The sequence below is a fragment of the Lissotriton helveticus genome, chromosome 8 (genome assembly GCF_964261635.1).
Source record: "Lissotriton helveticus chromosome 8, aLisHel1.1, whole genome shotgun sequence".
Lineage (NCBI taxonomy): Eukaryota > Metazoa > Chordata > Amphibia > Caudata > Salamandridae > Lissotriton > Lissotriton helveticus.
Genome location: NC_136069.1, coordinates 476,991,160 through 477,012,320, shown reverse-complemented (window position 1 = coordinate 477,012,320; position 21,161 = coordinate 476,991,160). Strand labels below are relative to the sequence as shown.

At 41.3% G+C, this 21,161-nt stretch overlaps 1 protein-coding gene across 1 annotated transcript in view; it reads left to right on the top strand.

Moving 5' to 3' along the window:
- Positions 1–20,382, top strand: part of LOC144772802 (ras-related protein Rab-33B-like) — a 39,474-nt gene extending 19,092 nt beyond the window's left edge. Inside the window, exon 2 of the mRNA XM_078657378.1 lies at positions 15,206–20,382. Within this exon, the coding sequence (XP_078513504.1) occupies positions 15,206–15,652 (447 nt within the window). The 3' untranslated portion in view covers positions 15,653–20,382. The remainder of the gene's footprint in view (positions 1–15,205) is intronic.
- The last annotated feature ends 779 nt before the right edge of the window (positions 20,383–21,161 follow it).

Below are 21,161 nucleotides of genomic sequence, written 5' to 3'. Positions count from 1 at the left end.
ATTCAATTCACCATATTTTATTAATCGGGTAACCTACACTCCACATCCAGTAACCCAGTTCCTTCCTATTTATTTCCAATGTTCCCGACTTACCAATCCACTGTCACGGGTACCTATGATCACCAGGGATCAGGGAGCTAGCTGTAAAAGATAACCAGTCACCAAAAATACAATACCATGTATATTCTTTGCACTCATGTAATAACCAGAGACACTGGAAGTTTTGAAGAACTTTATCTATCTTCATCAAGGTCAGAAAGTAAAATGTTTACAGCAATTAAACTATCAATAACCAAGATCATGAATATCGTGTAGCCATGCAAGTAATCGATTAGGCCAACCATTAGAACTCTAACGGGAAGGTAAGAATAGGAACATGCTAGTAAGAGATTTCAGAGTTTAGACTTGATATGGTATGACTAAAGGACGGGAAAAATAAGGAACATACTGGAATCTACAGTTTGAATATTACCCCTTGAAGGTGGGTAAGGAAAAAGAACTTTAATTTGTACTACGGATATTCTGAGATACCTTTTAGCTATAGGGGAGGTAAGACTGGAACATGCTAACATTCAGAGCAACTACTGTAATTCAGTAAAGGGTGGGTAAAGAGAAGGAACATCTATTTATTCAGAGACAGTATTTATTCACCTATAAGGTAAGGAAAAATGGAACAAGCTAATGAAAGCACTTTCACGATTTCAGAAATTATAAAAAGGTAGGGTAAGAACAAGGGACATATGCAATTTACGATTTAGCAAAAGTTCGGGCAAAGGTAAGGATAAAGGATGCAAGTGTGTTTCCCTAACAGCTTTATATTTACCTAGCACGGTGTGGAGACCAACCCTGGCCACGGGTCAGTTAAGGACAGTAGGAACCCCAAGGAAGATAGACGCCAGTAGGCTAGTAGGTGCAGAATGGAACCCCAGGACATGACCGGAATACCAGATAAGGATCAGGACAGGACCTCCAAGGTAAGACCAGCACCAGCAGTTCAGTTGCAACGCCTGCGCTACACCTTCTCTGCAGCTATCAGTCAGAACCCCGATTGGGTTATCGAATTCCCCAGCAAAGTGCTCCGCCAGCACTTAAGGTTTCCAAAACCCCGCTTGGGTCTGTGGGAATTGCGGACAGAGAGCTCCGCAGCACCTCTGTTTCTCGATCAGCTATTGAGTGCGTTGGGTCAGTGACAGGTCAGCTATGCGGAAAAGTCGGACAATTTCTCTAGCTAGTTATACTGTTTTCGGGTCAGTGTATCAACCCCCAAATGATGCAAGTGTAAGAATCCCAAATTTCGATTGGGCAAAAGAAAGGACAGGTCATCACACCAACTAGGATTTGACTTTCTCAAGCTCATAATTTACATTTCTGGGACCTCCCATTGAATTTGGGGTTCCCATGACATGTGCTTTTCACCTAACAATGGCTAATATAAATTTCATATACAATTGTTTCAAATGCAGTACAGTTCAGCTTCGTCTTGCTGGGTTACAGGTCGGTTCCCAGGAGCATCTTGGCTGTGGCTGCCAGCTGGCTGGGTTCCACTGTTACAAGGTTTTCTTCCCTCTGCCATGGTGACTTGCACAGTAGGAACTTCCAAAATGGAGTAATAAGCACCTCCCAGGCCCAAAATATTCAATGCATGAAAAGCAAAGGAAAACAATTTAGAACACAGAAATAAATGCGTACACTGTATACCAGGAATCCCTATATAACTCCCATTACTTTGTAATACCTATAGCATTAGGTTTAGTGCAAAACGAACAATATTGCAGAAAACTGCAGTGTAAGCTTCGGCATGTGAGAACATAAAGCAGCCATCTTATCGCTAATGCGCAAGCGCGAAAAGTTCCCACCAGAACTGCCAGTAAGTCACGTCACATGGGTATGACTGACGCATGCGCAGAAGAAATTCCCACATAGCCGTAGCCATTTTAGTGGCAAGCGTTTTAGGATAAGTAAACACATAAGCAAGCGTCACTGGGACACCCCGTGTAATGTAAAATGTGCAGTATTAGTAACACAAACGGGTTGATTATACTTATTAACATTATTTGAGGTTCTTGATACAAGCAATCGCTTTACGTGCGAATCCTTGCTCCATCAATTCCCTCTTTGATGATATTCTATATCATCACAAATTAATGGAACCAGATGCCAACTTTTCACATTTTGCCCAGTTCAATCTCTTCAAACATTCGGTTCAGCTTTTCTTTAGTCTCTTTATTAGGGTGAGAATTTTTCACCCTTTTATAAATCTGATTATTCAGTTCCTCTAATTCAAGTTCATCCACATTTCTCTTCACTCCTCTCTTGTTCACAGTGTATTTCTTTTGGTTCTTTCGACATTTACAGCATATGAATATAATGAATATGGCTAAACCTAGCCCCGCAATTGGCATCAGTACTTTACTCAAAAGACTTTTACCTAAGTTAGAAATCCAATGACCTACGGCGGATAGACCATCAATAAGTCTCTTCCAGGCACTGTCAACCTCAAGTGGTTTGAGCTCTTTTTCCAAATTGGTAATGTTCCTCACATACCCTTTGATTTCTACACTTTTGTCAGTTATGTAAGTGCAACAATGTTGCGTTTTCAGCATTCTGCAGACTTCCCCCTCTTTTGCCAATAATGTATCAAGAGCAAGTCTATTCTGTAAAACCATTGATCTCACCGCAACCTATTCGGTGTTGACCATCAGGAAATCTCCAGCAGTATCAGTAGATAACCGGTCCACTACTGTTGACAATTTGCAAATTCTGTGTGTATTCAGAACCACTCCCACTGTAGGTATCAGTGTTCTAAAAATATCTCCTACAATTTCACCAGCACTTTCTCTTTTAGTACGCGCTAATTCATTAGTCTTTTCAGTGCTTCCAGTGATTTTCACCACATGGTATATCTTTGGGAAGACAATACCAAAGTAACAGCTCCCGTACCAATGGTCGGGCAATTTGAAATAAGCCTTATTCCCACATATAAAATAAATTCCAGGGAACACAGGCTCTGACCCATCTTTGAAACCCCAACCCCCAATTACTTAGTAATTATGTTCGCATTCACTGGAACCAATGAAAATATTGTTATAATAACTAGTCATTTCTCTATGAAGACAAAGTTTCCCTTTCTTTTAGAAATCCAGCAACATCGCAGTGTTAGCTCCACCATTTGAGGTGCTCCCTACACTCTCTGCCCATTTAGGGATTTTCTGGTTCTTGTCTTTGGCTTTCCTTTGGAAACTTTCCCTTCTTTTCTCTACCATATTCAGAAATTCTTTCTCCTTTTCGTGTAATGTACAGGTCAAGTTATTCTTGTGTGCGTCATCTATATTTATTTTTCCTACAGTTAGAAAATAATCACTCATGTACTTTGCTACATCTCTAGTTGTATGTACAGGGTTCAGGTTTCTCCTCACAGGAAGTTCAGAGAATGTCACATCAGAATTTGAGTAGTAATACTGTAAAGGTCCTTTCCTATAAAATAAACTAGTTAGTATACTACAGGAAATTCCATAGTTTAAGGGCAGGTGATGATATGTCACACCCTCAGCTACTGAATTGGGTAGCTTCATGCAGACATAACAGTCATCTATTTCCATAGCTGCTACATAATGCACTAACAGGTTTGCGAAAACATTCAAATGAGTTTTGTTCTTAATTTTGTTAAAAGTGTAATCCTTCCTCATCTGGTGCTTCTAAGTCTAGCTTTGTTTGTTTCAGGCTAAGTGGTTTGTCTAGTACGTCTACTCTTTGTGGTGTACTTCTAGTGTGTGATTCTACAGTGTTATCAGGTAGGTTATTATTTGGGTACAGACTTGGGTTTTTACTCCTCATAGAAGGAATAGTTATAGTTAGTCCTATCCACAGTATCAGTACTATTGCTACACTACATAAACATACTTGGCAGCATGTTTTACAACAACCTCGTCTCGGTCTCCCATTCACAAAAGAATCAGACATTTTGGCTTAAAAGAAGCTTCAACCCCTCTTTGTAACTTTGCACAACTTGCTTACTCGAGTAACTTTTCAGGTGGGGTTTGCTTCTTCACTGATCTGTTCAGCAATCAATTCTTCATCACTTTTGTCACTTATTTCCAGATTCTCAAATTCCTCCAATAAAAAGTAAGTCCACTCAGGACTCGGGTACTTGTTATTCAGCTTCTTGATGCGAGCACTTCTTCTCTTTGGTTTTGTCACCACTGGGTCAGTTTGACTCGAGACCTCATTTATCTGTTCAGGCTCTTCGTTTATCGTCTTTAGACGCAATCTCAGTCTTTTCACAAATCTAGGTACTGAGTCACCTTTTCTGAGTCTTTTAACTGGCACTGTGTCTTGGCCTTCTTCAAACACCCTATTGTTTTCGTTCAGTTGTGGCACATTGGGATCAAGTTCGTCCTCTGTATTGTTCCCTAACTGACTAGGTCCAGGTCTTTCATTGGTTTCTTCTGCCTGGTCCCTAAACTGGCCTTGTTCAGGTGTATGCTGATTTTGGCTTTGATCTGTTTCGATCTCTTCTTCTAGAACACAATTGTCTAGTCCTATCTGTTCCTGCTCAAGCTCTTCGTACTCTTGATTCTCTTCCGCTTGAACTTCCGCCCTAATCTCTCTTTGTCCCTCTTCTGGTGTAGGTGTTCTTGGTGGAGTGTCAATTACCTGCTCTCTCCCTATCTGGTCCTCCTCAGAATCAGATTTAACGTGGGTTTCAATGATCTGAGTAGCTTCTTCTTCACCTGTCTCGTCCTCACTATCCCACTGTCTATCTAAATAGGTCTGTCTTCTGGTTCGTATAGGGTCGATTGTCAGATCGATTATTGGGACCCAATCTTCTTGACTGGAGCTCGGTTGTTCTTCTTCAGTTACTTCAGGACCGATATCTTGGGATCCTTCAGCTGCGCAATCTTCAGCCTCAGTTTCGTCAGGTTCAGTCACTTTCCTCGTGTGGCTTGCATGGATCCAACGAGGTACTCCTGCACACTTTACATCTGTGGTGGTTACCAGGATCACCTGTCGTGGCTTTCCCCACCTTGGTCCAAGGCAACTCTTCCGAGTGTGCTTCTTTATTACGACCCAGTCACCTGGATTCAGGTCATGTGCTGGAGTCGTCGGCCTGGCGACGACGTCTCCCCCAACCTGGTGAGAGATAGAACGCACTTGGTCAGCCAGCTCTTTACAGTATTCCAGTACCAAATCATCAGATATGCTTATTATTTTGTATCCTGGTACCCATGCTTGCCGCATTGCTCTTCCCATCAGGATCTCGTGGGGACTCAAACCCGTGTTCCGGTCTGGAATACTCCTGAGTCCCATCAACACAAGAGGCAGAGCATCTGGCCATTCCAATTGAGTGTATTCACACATCTTTCCCAATCTTGATTTGATTGTGCCATTTATCTGTTCTACCACTCCAGAAGCCTCTGGACGATATGCACAGTGCAGTTTTTGCGTGATTTTGAATGCTTCACAGATTTGCTTTATTTTTTCATTCTGGAAATGACTTCCTCTGTCAGATTCAATTAAGACTGGGAAACCGTAACGAGGTATAAGTTCCCTAAATAATTTTGCTCCTGTGATGCTGTCATTTCTACGTGCAGGGAAAGCTTCCAACCATTTTGAAAACAGGCAGACAATGACAAGTAGGTATTTCATTCCTCGCAAGGGGGCAACTGAATGAAGTCAAGTTGTAGTCTAATAAAAGGGCCTTCTGCCTTTCCAATTTTCCCTGGTAACACTACAGTTTTCTTTCCAGGCTTAAATTGTTGACAGATCAAACACCTCTGGCAGAGTGCCTCTGCTACGTTTCTGAATTTCGAATTGAACCATGTCTGGCGGAACATACGAATCATCGCATCTCTGCCTATATGCATGTCTCCATGTATCAACCTAGCCATAGGAGCAAGCATACAGTCTGGCAACACAGGCATATCATCAAGGTAAACAATGACACCATCTTCACTTCTCCTTCGACAACCAAAGTTTCTCCATCTTTGTTTTTCCAGTGGCTCTGCTGTTTCCTGTAAGTCACTCACATCCTCTCATGTATTCACTCCCTCTAGCATCAAAAGTTGGCAGCTGTTTCCGTTTCCCCCAACCTTTATATTGATTGAAATTCGGTATCTTGCACAATGTTGGGCTAACTGGTCAGCATATCGATTACCTGCTGTCACTTTGTCATCGCCAGATTTGTGAGCAGCACACTTGACCACAGCCAATTATTTTAGTAACTGGATTGATTCCAGTAAATCCTGCACGTACTTTCCATTTCTGATAGGCGTACCTCAAGAAGTCAGGAACTCCCTTTGCATCCACAGCTGGCCAAAGTCATGCACAACCCCATAACCATGCTGGCTATCAGTATATATTGTTATTTTCGAGTTCCTCCCAAATTTACAGGCTTTTGTCAATGCAACCAATTCAGCTATTTGTGCAGACTTGACTCCATGTAAATAGGATGCTTCCACTGGACCTCCTAGAGTGCACACAGAGTAGGCAGCGCTTGGGCCACCTTCCTCATGTCTCATGCATGAGCCGTCTACAAACAGCTCATAATCTTCACTAATCAGAGGGTTCTCTTTTATGCCTGGGCGTGGTTTGGTACTGAACTCAGTCAAATCAATGCAGTCATGTTCAATTTCCTCCCTCACTTCTGCTGCAAATGAGCTAGGCAGTAAGGTAGCTGGATTCAGAATATTACATCTAGAAATTGGCACGTTTCCTGCACCTACAAGGATTCTCTCATACCTAGTCAGCCGACTAGGAGTGAGATACTGAGTCTTTGTTCTTGTCAGTAAAATTACAACAGAATGTGGAACATACACAGTTACTGGATGTCCCATAACAATGGACTCACTCTGTTCAAGACTCGTGCAGGTTGCAGCTACAGCTTTCAAACATCCAGGTAATCCAGCTGCTACTGGGTCCAATGTGGAAGAAAAGTATGCCACTGGACGTCAAGTCAAACCATGAATTTGGGTCAGGACTGAAAGTGCACAATTGTCTTGTGTGTCACAGAACAGTGCAAAATCTTTTGAATAGTCGGGCATTCCTAATGCAGGAGCAGTACACAGACACTCTCTCAGTTTTACAAACGCTGTCATGCTTTCGTCATCCCACTCTACAGGATCTTTTGCTCCTTTCTTTTTCATTTTTATCAATGGTCTTGCTAGGACTGCAAATCCCAAAATCCACTTACTACAGTATCCTACAACTCCAATGAACATTCTGATTTCCTTCTGGGTATTTGGCAATTCCATGTTTCGAATTATCCTAATTCTTTCTGTAGTAACTTTCCTGATACCTCTCTCTATCTGGTGCCCCAGATATTTCACTGATGTGGTACAGAATTGCAGCTTTTCTGGTGACACTTTGTGTCCACCTTCACCTAAATGGTTCAGCAGGGCAATTGTGTCAGTTACACAGTCTCTTCGACTTTTAGACGCCACCAAGAGGTCGTCTATGTATTGCACCAGAACTGATTTCCCGGGCAATATTAGGGTTTCAAGGCACTTTTTCAAAATCTGATAAAAGATTGAGGGGCTTTCTGTGTACCCCTGAGGGACGCGATTCCAGACGTAGACGTGACTGTCGAATTCAAATGAGAAAAGAAATTTGCTGTCTGGATGCAATGGAATTGAAAAGCATGCATGACATTGGTCAATGACGGTAACCATCCAGCATTCCATGGAATTTGGTATAGAATCACTGCAGGGTTTGGCACAACAGGACAACAAGGGACCACAATTTTGTTAACCTTACGCAGGTCATGTACTACCCTGTACTTACCACTAGGTTTCTTTATGCCGATTATCGGTGAGTTACAAGGACTGCTCAACACTTCTTGCAAAATTCATGCCTACAGCAATCTTTTTATTTCAATGGCAACTCCTGCTTTTACTTCTGCACTCATGTTATACTGTTTAGTATTTGGGTAGACTGCATCTTCTTTTATGGCTATTTTAATTGGGTCAACATTTGCCATTAATCCTACATCTTTTCCAGTAAAATCCCATACCTCTGGTTTCACTGTCTCCTGGAGCTCTTCAGGTAAGTCTTGTATTGTCAGTCTTTTAATTTCTGAGCCGGGTCTTGCTAACATTAATTTGTATATTCCGTCTTCGTCTGGGGTCTGAATTTCGACGCCATTTGGTGTGCAAAAGATAGTACAGTTAATTTTACACAACAAATCTCGTCCTAGCAGGTTTACAGGACTGGAATCACAAACAACAAATCTATGCATTTCTTTAAAATTCCCAATTTTAATCTCCATGGGTTCTCTAACTGGGGTACTAATTAATTGATTAGAAACGCTCACTACTTGGATCGCTTCTCCCAAGAGTGGTAGGCTTGGAACGTCTGCTGTTCTCACAGTAGAACGGGTAGCACCAGTGTCCAACAGAAAGGTGACATCATTTCCTTCAACCTTTCCTTCAATGTATGGCCCTGTCTGGTCCACCGGCAAGGAGGCGCCAAGCACGCACTCCTCGTCCTCCCCCCTCAGGCACCGTCAGTAGGTGTCATCACAGAGAAACGTGTCATTTAACAGAAATTGTGAAGTTGCTGTATTTCTATCCTCCCTTCCTTCCCACACTTCGGTGTCCTCACCCTGTTGTGCTTTGCTCCTATAATTTGGCCTAGGTGCACGAGGCAACTGATTCTGTTTTACCTGTTGCTGGGTCTTCCGTGGTTTCTCATTCTGCATCTGTGGATTTAAATCATTAATTTGCACGTTACCATTCTGCACAGCCTTACACTCGTCTCTCCAGTGCCCTATCTGCCGCACCCATGACATGGAAACTTCTTTTTGGCCTCCTCTCGGCTCATCTTTACTCTGAGCTTTCCTCCACCCCCGGGGCCTTGATTCTGATTACTGGTCAATTTATTTAGCTGCTGTTCCTGGTGTTCTGCTAATTTTACCTGTGCCCACATGACCTTTTCCTTTAATTCTTTCCGCTTATCTGCCAATTCATCCCCCCACTATTTAGCATACTTCAGGACCTCATCAATTGGTTTAGACTGCCAGCAGATTTTATTATCTTTGATCCACTGCGAAATCTCAGGCCTTAATCCTAACACAAATCGATAAATGAAGTGGGTCATATCTTTCATCTCAATGTTATCCAGTCCACTGTACGTTTTGAAGACCTGTAACAGTCGTTCATAATAAGAATGTACAGTTTCATCTCGATTCTGGGTAGTTCCGTCTATTCGGGTCGAATCAGTTTCCTTTGCAGGCACCTTTCCTTTTAGATGCAATATTACCTGATTGTATTTTTTCATTACTTCTGCTGAAGGAGCCCCTGTCTTTGGGTCCTCAGGGTATTCCTCACTAGGCCAATCAATAGCAATTTTACATTCTGACCATAAACCTACAGGAACTACAATGTCAAAGAACCCATCTAGATATTTTAGGAGGCATTTCTGAACTTTCACAAATCTCTCGACCTGTCTGTACCAATCTACAGGTTTTTCTCGTAATTTTGGGAAGTCATTTGTAAAGGACACAATATCCTGTGTGGACCATGGAACATGTACATATCCTCCACCTGGCACTTCTCGCATAGGATATAATTTTTCTGTCTTGTCTGCTTCTTTTAAAACATACTCAGAAGCCATTTGTTTGGATCTAATTTCCTCTTTTTTCTTTGCCCACCTGGTTTTCCATTTTTCTAATTCTCCCCATTTTTGTAACAGGTTTAACAATTCTCTGATCTGTACCTTTTTCCCTGATACGTTCATGTTTTCCAAATCTTTGTCTGAGAACTCCGCTCTATAGGGTTTTTGCAACAGTTTAGATTTACCAATATCTATTCCCATTCTGGCTGCAGTGTCCATTAATTTCTCATGGAACACTCTGGTATTACGGGTGATACTTTTGCAAATAAATAGCAGTTCTTCCTCAGTCAGGGTGTTCAGTCTGTCCAAACACACATTTCCAGCCATCAGTTCTTCCAATTCTATTCTCAGTTTGTAAATATCTAATGGTTTCGGCTGAGGATTTTGTTTTTCTAATTCTCGGCTCCATCTTTCAATTTCTTCGGGAGTCACTACCGTGGCACTTCTAGTACCAGTAGATGACTCTATCTGCACTTCTCTCGAAGTGAAAGGAGTGTTCTTTCTCTGTGAACCCCTTCTGGTACCCTTATTAGCAAATCCATCAAGGAAATCACAGATTCACATTCACTTGCCTGATCATCTACAATTAAGGGCTCTTTTCTTGGCTGTACTACAGATGGGGTTATGATTGGAGTTTCGGGCTAGGCTGCTTATCCCCGTACAAAGGGACAACTGATCCAATAGTTACTGGGATTGTCAAAGCTTCAGGACTTGTATTCAGTTGGGAGATTTTCTGAATTAATTCTGTTCTTTGTTTAACTAAAGCTTCTTGTTCTCTACCCTGCAGTACTTTTTCCATGGTTGTTTCATGCACTATTTGCGGAACTAATGGAGGACTGAAATTCGGGGCAGACTTGGTCCATCACCATAATTAGGTTTCAGGAATGGATTTCCCGTACTTAAGGGTCTTGAGTCCTCCTGATAAGGCGGTCTCAGACACGTATCTCGTGCACTTAGGGATCTTGATCCTTCATTATAAGGTGGTGGATTCTTCATTAACAATTCCTCCAGATAATCATCATCTGAATCCCCACTGGTCATCAAATGCTTTGTTTTCTCTGTCCTTTTCCCTCCCATGGGCTCTTCTATTGTTATTACAGGGTACAGTCCTTCTACCATCATGTTCTGTCTCCATTCGTTCATTCTTTTCTCTCGGGTTTCTTTATTTACTTTCGGATACCATTTTGTTAACCCTTTGTCCATTCTGGGTCTGTCTCGCTCAAAAGCCTCTATCTCCCATTCTTCCAAGGCCTCATATTGCGTTAGTCTGGGTCTGGGATGTAAATCATTCATTCTGGTTCTCAAATTGAACAGAATCCTGCTATAAAATGTACCATCTAACGGAAATGCCAAAATTCCATCATTTTTAGTATATTCCACCCAATTTTCTAACCACACGCAAGCATGGTAGCCTGTCAAACATCATAAACAATGCGGGAATATTAGGTGGTGGAATGACAACTCCTTCTCTAGTTTTGATAGGCTTGTCTTTCTTGAAATAATTTTTCACCTTGTTTACTAAGGTCATTTTCCTCTTATTTCCGTACATAATGTTGTATTTACGACCTTTCCACTGATCTTTTCCAAACCCTAGATATCTTGGATCAGGTCTAGTCTCTGGGTTAGACGTATGCCACATATACTTTTCCGCAAATTACTTTGTTTACAAAATCGTGTCCAATACAAATGCGTCTTTTATTTTCGTGCAACCAACCAAATGCACGGTTTCAAAATAATTCAACCAAAGGGTGCGCGGCGTTTCTCGTAAACGAGTTCTCACGCACCTGTGCTCACCCCTCCTTCACAATGCTGTCTCAGCTACACACCCGCTGTCTCGACCAATACCAGCGCGGCACGGAGTGACGTCAGTGCAGCTCCGCAACTGACTCTCTCCTTCACAAGGTAACGGAAAACATCAATTTCTACCTTTAAAGTGCAAGTGCTCTGTTTAATTTACAACGCAAAATATTCGCCACTGTACTCGAGTGTCTAGAAAGAAAAGATTTGTTTCACTGCAAGTAAACCTCTTCTATTTACTTCTCAATTACTGCGAGTAGAACCCTTCTGCCTACCCTTCACACCAGCATTAGAGAACCTGCTACTCCTTCGACTCATCCACTTTGGTATATATACTAAGCCAAAAGTTTCACCAGTGAACCCCTTTTGCTATCAATTAAGCTCAGACGAACATGCTACTCCTTCCGTGTGACCCTTACTAGATTATTGCAAAAAACACAGTTGATGGACAGAATGTAGAACAATGTCATACAATCACCCCAGTACAAGGATCTGGGCCTAAATCCATCGTTTTTTTGCACTCCACACCACCCTGGGTTAGACACTGGCTATATGCAAATCAGCTCTGACCCTGTGCCTCATGGGAACAGTCCAGTCCGAACTACCAAGCCATGTCTTTCCCAGACCGGAATCAAACATCCAAGGACCGATTTCTGGCTATCAGCCTTCATCAGCCTGGATAGCTTGACTCCAGTGGTGTGGAAAGCCTGGGACTCACGTCTGAGCATCCCCAGCCCACTCGGGGTGAAAATTGCAAAAAACACAGTTGATGGACAGAATGTAGAACAATGTCATACATTCACCCCAGTACAAGGATCTGGGCCTAAATCCATCGGTTTTTTGCACTCCACACCACCCTGGGTTAGACACTGGCTATATGCAAATCAGCTCTGACCCTGTGCCTCATGGGAACAGTCCAGTCCGAACTACCAAGCCATGTCTTTCCCAGACCTTACTAGATTATATCACAATAGAGGTTTTGCCAGCGAACTCTTTGCTACCATTTATTCAAACATTTTATTCATAAAACCCTAATTTGTGCTTCCAGTTCTGCCTAACCTGCACCAATTTTCCTCAGGTAAGTGACCTCACTACGGCATGGATTCTCCTCACCACCCGCTATTCTGCCCCCGGGGATTCCATACAAACATGTAACAAATCACTAACGAGTGTATTAGTACATATATCAATATAACAGCAAGAAAAACAATTTAAAACATTTCATAATTTTTCAAAGCAATAAAACAACAATTTTACATTTGATCGATCGATACTTTTAGCAGCAAAAATTTCAGTTCGCAGCAAATAACCTATCTACCTATCTTAACTAGTCCTACCTACCTTTAACTCGTCCCTAACCATTTCCTCTGCTACCAGGAAATTACTGATAGAGCGCGCAGGTCACCCAACTATAATTTTACCATATGCACACTTGGGGCCATAAATTCAATTCACCATATTTTATTAATCGGGTAACCTACACTCTACTACCAGTAACCCAGTTCCTTCCTATTTATTTCCAATGTACCCGACTTACCAATCCACTGTCACGGGTACCTATGATCACCATGGATCAGGGAGCTAGCTGTAAAAGATAAGCAGTCACCAAAAATACAATACCATTTATATTCTTTGCACTCATGTAATAACCTGAGACACGGGAAGTTTTGAAGAACTTTATCTATCTTCATCAAGGTCAGAAAGTAAAATGTTTACAGCAATTAAACTATCAATAACCAAGATCATGAATATTGTGTAGCCATGCAATTAATAGATTAGGCCAACCATTAGAATTCTAACGGGAAGGTAAGAATAGGAACATGCTAGTAAGAGATTTTAGAGTTTAGACTTGATGTGGTATGACTAAAGGACGGGAAAAATAAGGAACATTCTAGAATCTACAGTTTGAATATTACCCCTTGAAGGTGGGTAAGGAAAAAGAACTTTAATTTGTACTACGGATATTCTGAGATACCTTTTAGCTATAGGGGAGGTAAGACTGGAACATGCTAACATTCAGAGCAATTACTGTAATTCAGTAAACGGTGGGTAAAGGGAAGGAACATCTATTTATTCAGCGACAGTATTTATTCACCTATAAGGTAAGGAAAAATGGAACAAGCTAATGAAAGCACTTTCACGATTTCAGAAATTATAAAAAGGTAGGGTAAGAACAAGGGACATATGCAATTTACGATTTAGCTAAAGTTCGGGCAAAGATAAGGATGCAAGTGTGTTTCCCTAACAGCTTTAGATTTACCTAGCACGGTGTGGAGACCAACCCTGGCCACGGGTCAGTTAAGGACAGTAGGAACCCCATGGAAGATAGACGCCAGTCGGGCAGTAGGTGCAGAATGGAACCCCAGGACAGGACAGGAATACCAGATAAGGATCAGGACAGCACCTCCAAGGTAAGACCAGCACCCGCAGTTCAGTTGCAACGCCCTCGCTACACCTTCTCTGCAGCTATCAGTCAGAACCCCGATTGGGTTATCGAATTCACCAGCAAAGTGCTCCGCCAGCACTTAAGGTTTCCAAAACCCCGCTTGGGTCTGTAGAAATTACAGACGGAGAGCTCCGCAACACCTCTGTTTCTCGATCAGCTATTGAGTGCGTTGGGTCAGTGACAGGTCAGCTATTTGGACAAGTCGGACAATTTCTCTAGCTATTCCTAGGCTAGTTATACTGTTTTCGGGTCAGTGTACCACCCCCAAATGTTGCAAGTGTAAGAATCCCAAATTTCGATTGGTCAAAAGAAAGGACAGGTCATCACCCCAACTAGGATTTGACTTTCTCAAGCTCATAATTTACATTTCTGGGACCTCCCATTGAATTTGGGGTTCCCATGACATGTTCTTTTCACCTAACAATGGCTAATACAAATTTCATATAAAATTGTTTCAAATGCAGTACAGTACAGCTTTGTCTTGCTGCGTTACAGGTCGGTTCCCAGGAGCATCTTGGCTGTGGCTGCCAGCTGGCTGGGTTCCACTGTTACAAGGTTTTCTTCCCTCTGCCATGGTGACTTGCGCAGTAGGGACTTCCAAAATGGAGTAATAAGCACCTCCCAGGCCCAAAATATTCGATACATGAAAAGCAAAGGAAAACAATTTAGAACACAGAAATAAATGCGTACACTGTATACCAGGAATCCCTATATAACCCCCATTACTTTGTAATAACTATAGCATTAGGATTAGTGCAAAATGAACAATATTGCAGAAAACTGCAGTGCAAGCTTTGGCATGTGAGAACATAAAGCAGCCATCTTATTGCTAATGCGTAAGCGCGAAAAGTTTCCTCCAGAACTGCGAGTACGTCACGTCACATGGGTATGACCGACGCATGCGCAGAAGAAATTCCCGCATAGCAGCAGCCATTTTAGTGGCAAGCGTTTTAGGATAAGTAAACGCATAAGCAAGCGTCACTGGGACACCCCGTGTAATGAAAAATGTGCAGTATTAGTAACACAAACCGGTTGATTATACTTATTAACATTATTTGAGGTTCTTGATACAAGCAAGTCGCTTTACGTGCGAATCCTTGCTCCATCAATGGCTCCCTCCTCTTCCTGCCTCTCTCAGCTTGACTTTAGTCAGAGGATTAAGTACTGCCTGGCAAAAGCATCTGAATGGGGTAAGGAATTAAATGGGCACAGTGGTCACTGGAATTAAAGCGGGAATAGAAGTCCAGCATTCCCAAGAGGGTAACTTTTTTTCTTGCTTCTCATTGTTTTGCACCTTTTGTGGTATTTGCGTGATTTTTCTGGAGTCTGAAACCTTTTTGTTCTCCATTTTAGATTCAGCTGTGGGACACTGCAGGACAGGAGCGGTTTCAGAAGGGTATGGTGGAACACTACTACAGAAATGTGCATGCTGTGGTCTTTGTGTATGACGTCACCAAATTCTCCACCTTTGAGAATCTCCCCCGGTGGTTTGAAGAGTGCAGCCAACATCGCGTGTCTCAAACTGTCCCACGTGTGCTAGTTGGAAATAAATGTGACTTGAAAGAGGAGGCGGAGGTTCCACTGACAGCTGCACAGAGACTGGCTGATAGCTACGGTTTGCCCCTTTTTGTTACCTCCGCCAAAGACCCTTGTGAGACGGAGCATATTGAATCAATTTTCATGACTCTTGCTTACAGACTAAAAAGCCATAAATCATTAAGGTTGCAGCAGCTTCCACTGGAAAATCGTGTAGTCGTGGTGTCTGAGGATGACGACGTCCAAAGTGTGTGCCTGTGTTAAACACAGTGGGAACTGTAGCATGGATCTTAAACCTTCAACCTGGATTGGTTTTGAAAGAGCCACTTGAAGGAATGTTGCATGCATTGCAGTTTTTTTGTTGCATAAGCGTCTCTATTGCATCGGCCATGGTGCTAATTCGGGCTAACATTATGTTTACATTTTTAAATTGTTTATGTTAATGTACGGAGCTATAAATCTTAGATTTTTATTGCTAGAATAGGCACCATATTTTGCAAATACAAAATTTCGCACATTTCACTTTTCCAGAAGTTCTGAGCTTTTGAAAATAGACGCTGGGCCATGAAAACCTTCAAACATTAACTCTATCAGAGGGAACGATTGGTTAAGTACTAACGAGAGCAAGCGAGTAACTGTTCCCTTTATGGGAACTTATTGGGTGAAGCAATCCTCTCTCACTCCAGTTACCACTCTCCCTCAAACCATTTTATTTCTATCTGCAGTCATGCTAGAATCTAGGATTGAAATTTAAAACTCCCAGCAAAGACTTTAATTCTCACACATAAGTGTTAGGCACAGGGGTTTCATTTCCCGCTGGGCCATATCCTCAAAGTGCAAGTGTGTCCTTGAAAAGCTTCAAATGAAGTTGCAGGAGCGAGTCCTCTACAACTTTGCTCCTTCCAACCCCTCCATCCAACCCTACTTACTGCTCATTTGAAGCTACAAATGTAATGGTGAATTTCCCCATCTAGATACGTGGCTGGAAGCAGTGAGATTTGTTTTGTTCTGTGGATTTTCCCCCTTTTGCTAAGTAACTGAACCCCTACAATTGATAACAAAATCCGTGAGGTATGTCCAAACGTGAGGCACACGATAAAACAGACTTTCCTGGCAGAGCTTGGATGCATACAGTTGCGTTAAGCTGGAAACAAGATTAGATGGTTCCTTTGCAGTGGACATATATTCTATATATTCCTAGTACTTGGAAATCAACTTTGTTGACTCTGCCCTGGAAAGGTAAACAGGATCATCTACTGTGCAGTGTATGTGTCCATGTGTTTGGTTCAAGAATTTGTTGCAGATATTTCAAGATCAAGGTTTCCAAGATATTTTGTTACTGGAAACTATTTTGAAGACAAGCGAAGTTTGTAAATTTGGGGGTAGAACATGCTTTCTGGAACATGTCTGACGCCAAAATATCTAAATGTATTTACAGATTTTCTTTCTGACATGATCAGAAACGCAAGCGAGCAACTCCAACGAAAGCATGCTTGTGAAAAATAAGTTATTGAATGGGTCTGATTACAAAAGCAATATTTAGAGTAGTAATACAGCAAATCAGAAGTTTAGGGTGAACCGGTGGGCTTTTAAGAAAGTAACAATACACTCGGCTGGCTTCAGAACAAAAAAGATATTACAGGTACTCAAGCATTTGTCACCTACAGCTTTTATTTTTTAACAATTACGTCTTCCCTCACTCAAGCGCATTCCCCTGGAGGACAAGAACTCCACAGAAAGGCATGCAACCAAAGTATGCAAGCATTCTTAAACTCAGAACTGGCCTACCTTCCAGTTCATAATTTACTGTGTGCGGCTGTATTCCATCAGCAAATACACACTTCAGTAGATACAAGCTACCTGTGATGATCAGGAACGATAGAAAGGTCTGTATTATTTCCAACCCATAAGTAAGAATTTGACTTTACAGAGCCAATATACTGAAGTATTGTCAAAGTGTGTTTCTGTGGCTGCCAAATGTGTTATAAAATGATTCAGCATGTAAAAGTAGGTGTACTAGTTGTCCGGGAGTAGTAGTACCTTCCATTCGTCTGGGAAAAAATGATGACTTTTTTTTTGTTGCTCTGTTGTTCTACTTCTCAGTCCATTAATGTGAGGAAGAAGCCTTGGTCAGAGAATATCCAAAGGCTAATACTTCTGTGTTAAAAACACTACAGCATCCAGCATCCCCATCTATATGCTATCAGTCTACCTCATGCTGTGACAAATGTGTCCCCATGTTACAACTCTGATAATGTTTATTTTCTTTAGTGGATTTGCTTCAGTGACCAGTTTCTTTTTCACTTCCTGTAGATAACTCTGCTGTTTACCTTGTTGTAGGACTTAATGATGTTAAAACAATTCACTCCTAGGTATGGAAAGTACTTAGATCCCTGCATGCACACATCCTTACCTGTACACCTTTGCAGATCACCTCTGAGGTAATTTTCCACTATGGACTAGCCTGGACTGAAATGTATGCTGCAAGATCGTTTTGGCAGAGACTGCTCCTGGTGCGTTTTTTTCCTCTTCCATGGAACAGCCCTTTACACAGTGTGGCAGACTTGCTAATACAAAAAACCCATACAAGGAACCCCCTTTTGGTGGCGCGTCTACACAGTGCTTGCATAGTCTGCTCTCACTGATACCTGCTCAGTCCCCATCAGTTCTGTTTTCAGATAGTTATCTTCCATTTTGAAATATTATCTCTGGTTGGTCAAGCAAGCATTCGGGAACATTCATTACAAAAAATAATATAGTCAAATCCTGAAGCACTGGAGAACATCTAAGGCAAGTAACCTAGTACCAGGCACAGTGCTAAAGTCTGCCTGAAAAGTTAGAGGGCCAGTCTTACGGGTGCCTTCTATGTTAGGGGGTCTACCATGAGCAACTAATGAGGTATCAACATAACGAATTTCAGAGCAGCTCTTCTATGAGGGATATAGTAATACTGCAATATTATTCTCTTTCCTAGAACTAGGAAACCTATTAATTTTATATTGGTCTGTAGAATGGGGTGGAGGGCTCGAACTCAAATGAAGTAATTTGGTGATCGAACTCACACCAGAATGCATTCTCAAAAATCCTTATGCTTTAGGTACAGTAAATCCTAAAATAAATGGGCTCCTTGATGACCTTTCATTAGGAATCCAGGTCCTGCAGTTGTTTACTTAACCATCTTGGAAACGCTCTAGTTTCTTTATAGATCATGTCTCGAAGAACTTCTATTCTGCTTCTATGAAGTATAAACAGCGTACAAAGAAGAAGGGCAGTGGTGATCTGTACAAAGCCATAGCAACTGAAGACCAAGAACCTACTGCTGGTCACAAAACATTCAAGGTTGGGCTGTCATCTGGTACCTGCAGTACTAGGATCCTCTGAAAGTATTAAGACTACAACCCATTTCATGCAGAAATTAGAGCTTCTGATAGGTTTTTGAGGATGCTGTATCTGCAGTTCACCCTTAAAAGCCCAGGCTGTACCATGACCTAAAAGAAAAGACTGCTTTCCTAATTAAAAGCTTTGAACTTTGCTCCACTGGTCCCAGTTAGTAGGGGTTTCCTGTTTATAGATAGCTGCTCCCGGTCTACCAAAGGTTAGCAACAGGACTTTGCTTCAGGATTCCAATCAATGAGTGTCTATGAATAGTGTTATTGCTCCTAGATGAATTAATTAATATACCTATAGCAAAACCAAGTGTATATCGTAGAATTTTTTTCTCCAGAACTCATGAGCTGATATTTGGAGAAAAATGGCTGACTTCCAAAATATACATTTTACAAATGTTACTACCTTGGTGCCAGAAACATAACAGCTATGGCTATTACGTATTACCCATGTAGAGGCATTCAAAATTGACAAAGCCATTTTAACATTACTGCAGGCGACATGATGTACTGAGGTGATCGCTGGTAGTAATCTTGCTAATGGTGGCTACTAATGTAAACATGTATGATGTGGCCAGTATTACAACACTAATAATATTAGTAGATCTGCATTAGTTTCATTGAAAATAAGTAGATCTTATTACAGAAACATTTGGAAAGCCCTGGCTTAGTTCCTTCCCATAAATATTGTTTCAAATATTCCCATCTTAATCAAAACACCTTTCACCTGATGTCTGTAACTTAATAGAGGGGGCGTGTACTCAGTAAAGAAAGGTTACCTACATAATTTTGTGAGACCATACAGACAGACTCCCTTAGTTGAACTTGCAACTTTTTCCCTCTGAATTGGTAATTGTAGAGATCCCTGTAGAAAAGGAGTTTATAATGAGTCTAGCTACCAACTTGAATTATAAATTGAGCATTGCTCTTCTTAACCCATTTGTTTCCCCCTTTATTAATGTAGATTTTCCCAGTTGTTTCATATTTATATTCTTTTAGCTATTGGTTACCTTATTTGCTGCATGTAGTCCCGGATTTAATTTTCTGAGCCCTTGTCACTAGATAGGCCTCATTGTAAAGACGTGTTACCGAAATTTGTCATTCTGCTTCTGTGGTGGCTGTGGGTGGTGGTGAAGAGGAATAGGGTTTTACAATTGAGAGAAGTGTAAGGGATATTGGTTGACCGACTCAAAAACGACATTTGTTGAAGTACCTCGAAGAGTTAACAGTTTACCCTGCAGAGACATATTTGCCAAATATTAATTGCCATGCTTTGGGAGAGAAGAATCCTACTGTGATTGTAATGTAACTTTGCTACAATTCGCTTCTGACTCATATTTTTTAAAATGGCAACTTATATTATTCACATTTTTATTAATTGGAAACAAAGTGGGATTAATGTGTGGAGAGCAAGCAAGTAGGCTGCTGAAAAAATCAGTGTTTTGATTTTGATTACATTAAGCTAATGCATTTTTAAAGACACTTGTATTTGACACTGCGCGTCATCTACAATACTCCTGATCTGTGCATTAGATCTTTGTATTAAAATATTGAGATAAGGAAAGAATGTTTCATATAAAATAATTAAATGAAATGTAGAAAAGAAGACTGATTATCTTTCGCCTAAGTCATGTATAATATAAGAAGCACATGTGATTTCTACACATAGTGAGAATAATGTTGCTGTTATTGTAAAGCTATGATTTATTATACTCTGGTAACCACTCTGAATTGAATCCTCCAGTTTTCCACAAATGATTTACTGGTAAGTAAAACCTCTGCTAAAAATCTAAATGATGTATTCACACTCCTGCATTCAAACTGTCCTTTCAACTGATTTGGTCAGATCTGCTCACAACTCCCGCCCAACATCTAATTTCTTAAACTAATGATAGTGGGGCTTCAAGGCGATAAAAGTGGTTTAATTGTTAATTCTCCTGATTAAGTGTTTTCATAACCATGGGGCCCATGAGCACCAGAAGGCTTGTATAACATGGCACCCATAGGCTCTCTTTGACAAGGATTTGACAAAGAGTGGCCTGTTCGAATCATCACTGCAGGCTGATAAATTATTGGGGAAAGGAGGTCAAGTGAAATTTACAAAAGCACTCAAGAAGTGAATTAGGTAAAGGAAGAGAATAGCAAATAAAAATCCATGTGCAAAAGAGTTTTTTTTATAACAACAGGAGGGAGGATGGAAAGAGAAAAAAAATTGGAAAACCTAAGTTTACAGGCAAAATGCTGAGTTGAGTTGATCCCAGCGTAGTGGAACATTGACAATGTAACCAACCAGGAATATCATTGGAAAGAAACTTAGGCCCAGATTTACTATAGCTTTCTTGCCTGCTGTGGCGGGCTTTATCAGCCATTAGAGGCCTGAGACAAAT